Source organism: Corticium candelabrum, unplaced genomic scaffold (genome assembly GCF_963422355.1).
Source record: "Corticium candelabrum unplaced genomic scaffold, ooCorCand1.1 SCAFFOLD_90, whole genome shotgun sequence".
Classification (NCBI taxonomy): domain Eukaryota; kingdom Metazoa; phylum Porifera; class Homoscleromorpha; order Homosclerophorida; family Plakinidae; genus Corticium; species Corticium candelabrum.
In genome coordinates this window covers 1-3,921 of record NW_026912724.1, presented here as the reverse complement: position 1 = coordinate 3,921, position 3,921 = coordinate 1, and the positions used below count along the sequence as shown (strand labels likewise).

Sequence of the window (3,921 nt, the reverse complement as noted above, 5' to 3'; positions counted from 1 at the left end):
ACAGTCGCAGTTAAATAAGCGATTCACTGGATGGTGATCAGTTTTTTTTCTAAACTTTACAAAGGCTTCAATTCTATTACACAAATTTTATTAAAGGAAAGATGAACTGCAAACCGCGCAAACAATTCAGCATAACAGTCAATAGCATTCGAAAAATAAGATCCCTAAACCACCAAAGAAACAAGAGCAAACGTATCACCACGGAACAAACCATCATGACTAAATGCAATGACAGTATTAAACTCCACACCATTGCTATATTTCCAAAAACCAAAGAGAAAATGTGTTCAAGCACAAACAACCTAACAAGCAGAGAAAGTCACCGATTTCCATTCTCATCCGCTTCAATAAAAAACTCGGATAAGAACTCAATAGGCTGCGGTGTTTATGCATATCTAGTCTCGAACACAGACCGCTTTTGGACTTGAAGGGGCGAAATGGAGGGTGGGGACACGGCGGAGAGAAAAATACTATCTGGGGAATACGCTGATTAAACGTAGTTCGGAAGAGGACGGCTCTTCTTCGCTCAATTCCAACGGCGGCGCCAATCAAAGACCACGCCTTGAGAAAGGCGGCCAATCCGTGATGACAATGCTAATAGAAACGCAGCAGGACGACGTTCATGCGTATGCAAGTGCAACACTAATGAGGTAGGTGAGCGCATTTACAGCTCGTAAGGTGTTGGTGTGCGAGCGCATAAGAGAGTCATCCTCACAACAGTCTGCGACTACCATATACGACATTGGAGGAAGCAAGACCTGCCCCAACCAGTTGCCAATGGACGGAGTCGAGACAAGCCAGACCAACGAAGAGACAAAACGACCGCCGCCGCCGCCACCGCCATCTCTACCGCTCCCGCTACCGTCACGTTACCTCCGTCGACCATCGCCGCCCTCAGCATTCACAAACGAAGAGGACCCGATCCGAATCAACACTACAGGTACAACCGCCACTACCACAGCTACGGAAAACAAATACAGACACAAGAGGACAGACTCTGCAATTTTCTTAAAATATTTTTTGGGGCGCGCATCTGCTACGCACATTATTAATTAACTGGATTGAATTGTGCGTCAATATTTACATTGTGGCGTGCACTGCATACATCAACTTGTGTACTATTTATTGCAAATTTATTTCTTGTGTCCAATTAAATAATGTGCAATTACAGTAGGACCTCAAAGATACGAACACCAGACAACCGAACTGACCGGTCAACCGAACAGCATGCTCTAGCGCGAGCGCGCGCTCTTGCAAAAATTTGATCACGTAATGTAGCCACGCGCACGCGCACTTTTGAGGCGTGGCCTAGCGCTAGCCACGTGGTAGCTGATCCAAGATGGAGGCAAAGGACAAGCCTAAGAGAAAGCGAGTCAATTTATCTATTGAACAAAAGATCGAGATTCTTGAGAAGCTGGACAGAGGTATTTCTAATACAGCTATTGCTTCTGAATATAGCATTGGAAAATCCACAGTAACTGATATACAGAAATCTAGGAGCAAAATTACTCAGTTTGCCGTTGAAGCTAAAGACAGCAGTAGTTTTAAGAAGCGTTGCATTGTTAGGAGAGCTGATGATGACCAATTTGACAAGGCCATGCACCTTTGGTTCACACAAGAACGGCACAAAGGCACTCCTCTGAGTGGGGTTGTTGTCATGGAGAAAGCCAGGCTGATGCACCAGCAAATGTATCCAGATCGGTCACCAGATGATTTCAAGGCTAGCACTGGTTGGCTTCATAGATTCAAGCAGAGGCATGGTATTCGTCAACTAAGCATGCAGGGAGAGTCTCTTTCAGCTAATCCTCAGTCTGCTGAAGCATTCAAGCTGTCTTTGCATAAATATATTGAAGATCATAAGCTTTCCATCCATCAGATCTTTAATTGTGATGAGACAGGTCTGTGTTGGCGCCTGCTGCCGAACAAAACCCTGGCAGATGGTTCTGAAAAGGCTGCAAAGAATTGCAAATCCCCTAAAGATCGGGTAACATTGATGGCAACTGCCAATGTCAGTGGAGATATGCGTAGCCCTCTGGTCTTTATTCACAAGAGCGCTAAGCCTCGCTGTTTTTCAGGGGTCAACATGTCATCTCTACCAGTCCATTATTATAGCCAAAAAAGTGCCTGGATGGATCAATCAATTTTCTTGGACTGGTTTTTCAAGCACTTTGTACCAGAGGTGAAGCGTTACTTGAAATCAAAGTCATTGCCACTTCAAGCTCTTCTCATTATGGATAATGCACCATCCCACCCTTCAGTAGAGGCTTTGAGTTCTGAAGGAATGAGTTGCATGTTTCTGCCCCCCAATGTCACAAGTCTGGTTCAACCTATGGATCAGGGAGTGCTGGAGAACCTGAAGCGCAGGTACAAACGAGAGCTCATGAGAAAACTGCTGCTTCAATCTGAATCGAGTGAAGACTCCTTCATTTCCTTCAGCAAAAAGCTGACCATAAAAGATGCGGTGTACCTGAGTGCTAAATCTTGGAACGAAATTCCTGAAGTTTCTCTCTGTCGTGCTTGGAATAAGCTAGGGTTTGGTGGTCGTAGTATGGGTGATGCTTCTCGGATCGATGCCAGTGAATCCGAAGAAGAAATTACCTTTGAAGTATGTTCCCAGTTGGGCATCAATGAGGAAGAAATGGAGCAATGGCTTCTTGCTGACAAGGATGAAACTGGGTCTCAATCGCTGACTGATGAAGAAATTATCGACTCTGTTCAGGTCCAGGATCCATCGGACAGTGAAGATGAAGCTGAGCACACTGATGTAGCTAAGATTAGCCACACAAAGGCTGTTGATTGCTTTAGTGTCTGCTTGGAATGGTTAGAGCAGCAGCCTGAAGCCACCCCCATGAATCTCATGCTTTTGAGAGAGCTCCTGGACCTTGCAGGACAAAAAAGGGGTTCTGCCTTGAAGCAAAAGACAATGGATTGTTATTTTAGTAACCCTTGAATTCGTTCTTACACTCTCACAGTTACTGTAGTTCACGTACTTATCCTTTTTGTTAGCCATACAGTGTACTCCTGTTTTCACAAGTTATGTAATCATCGATATTACAAACTTCAGACTTATGAACATTTCACAATTACGAACACCCAATTTCCCGAGGTGTTCGTATCTTTGAGGTCCTACTGTAATTAATTACCAATACAATTAGAACAGTGCAAAGCAGTCAGGCAATTTAATTCTATTTCACAACTACTCCTACAAAAGATTTATTAACAGATAAACACTATACAATTAAAATGACAGCATACGATATGTGTGTGTACACAATATTTATTAATTAAGCATTATCTAGTTCGTATAAACATGTACATGAAATAATCTATAGACTCTTCAATACTCATTACAAATCAGATCATTTAATGCAAAACCAGATAATAATTACTATTGTATAGAATCACTGTAGATGAATGACGACGACATATTCATAACTCTGCTGGCTGCCACACAGCTACTGTATTATTGAGATAATGTATGTTTAGAGCTAGCATTGGTTTTAATTAAATGAAGTAAATTAATTTAAGTTCAGTTACTTAAGTTCATGGTATCAGTCATTGCGTTGTTGACACTTATAGGTATGCGTTGTATATGCCTTTTGCAAACTGGTATTGCATTGCAAACTATATAATTATGATGGCATTGTTATGTGGTTGGTGACGTGAATGACAGTTACATAATTAGTATACTGGTGTGGTGTGGTGTGTCCTTGTCCGTGTGTGTGTGTGTGTGTGTGTGTGTGTGTGTGTGTGTGTGTGTGTGTGTGTGTGTGTGTGTGTGTGTGTGTGTGTGTGTGTGTGTGTGTGTGTGTGTGTGTGTGTGTGTGTGTGTGTGTGTGTGAATGCGTATTTGAACAGCAAATATTTGTGTATATATATATACACAAATACATACATACATACATACACATACATACATAC

The 3,921-nt window shown here is 42.4% G+C and overlaps 1 protein-coding gene across 2 annotated transcripts; it reads left to right on the top strand.

Annotated features, from left to right (window-relative positions):
- Positions 1–1,241: 1,241 nt before the first annotated feature.
- Positions 1,242–3,123, top strand: LOC134198003 (jerky protein homolog-like). Of its 2 annotated transcripts, XM_062667348.1 has the most exons (2): positions 1,328–1,424; positions 1,567–3,123. In XM_062667348.1, the coding sequence occupies exon 2, from the start codon at positions 1,598–1,600 to the stop codon at positions 2,948–2,950; it is 1,353 nt and encodes a 450-aa protein (XP_062523332.1). In that variant the 5' UTR covers positions 1,328–1,424; positions 1,567–1,597; the 3' UTR covers positions 2,951–3,123. The 2 variants fall into 2 exon arrangements, with proteins under 2 accessions (XP_062523331.1, XP_062523332.1); XM_062667347.1 differs by having other exon boundaries at positions 1,242–3,123.
- Positions 3,124–3,921: the final 798 nt, after the last annotated feature.

Coding starts and splice junctions, on each gene's coding strand:
- LOC134198003 (XM_062667347.1), top strand. CDS start 1,340: ATGGAGGCAAAGGACAAGCCTAAGAGAAAGCGAGTCAATTTATCTATT.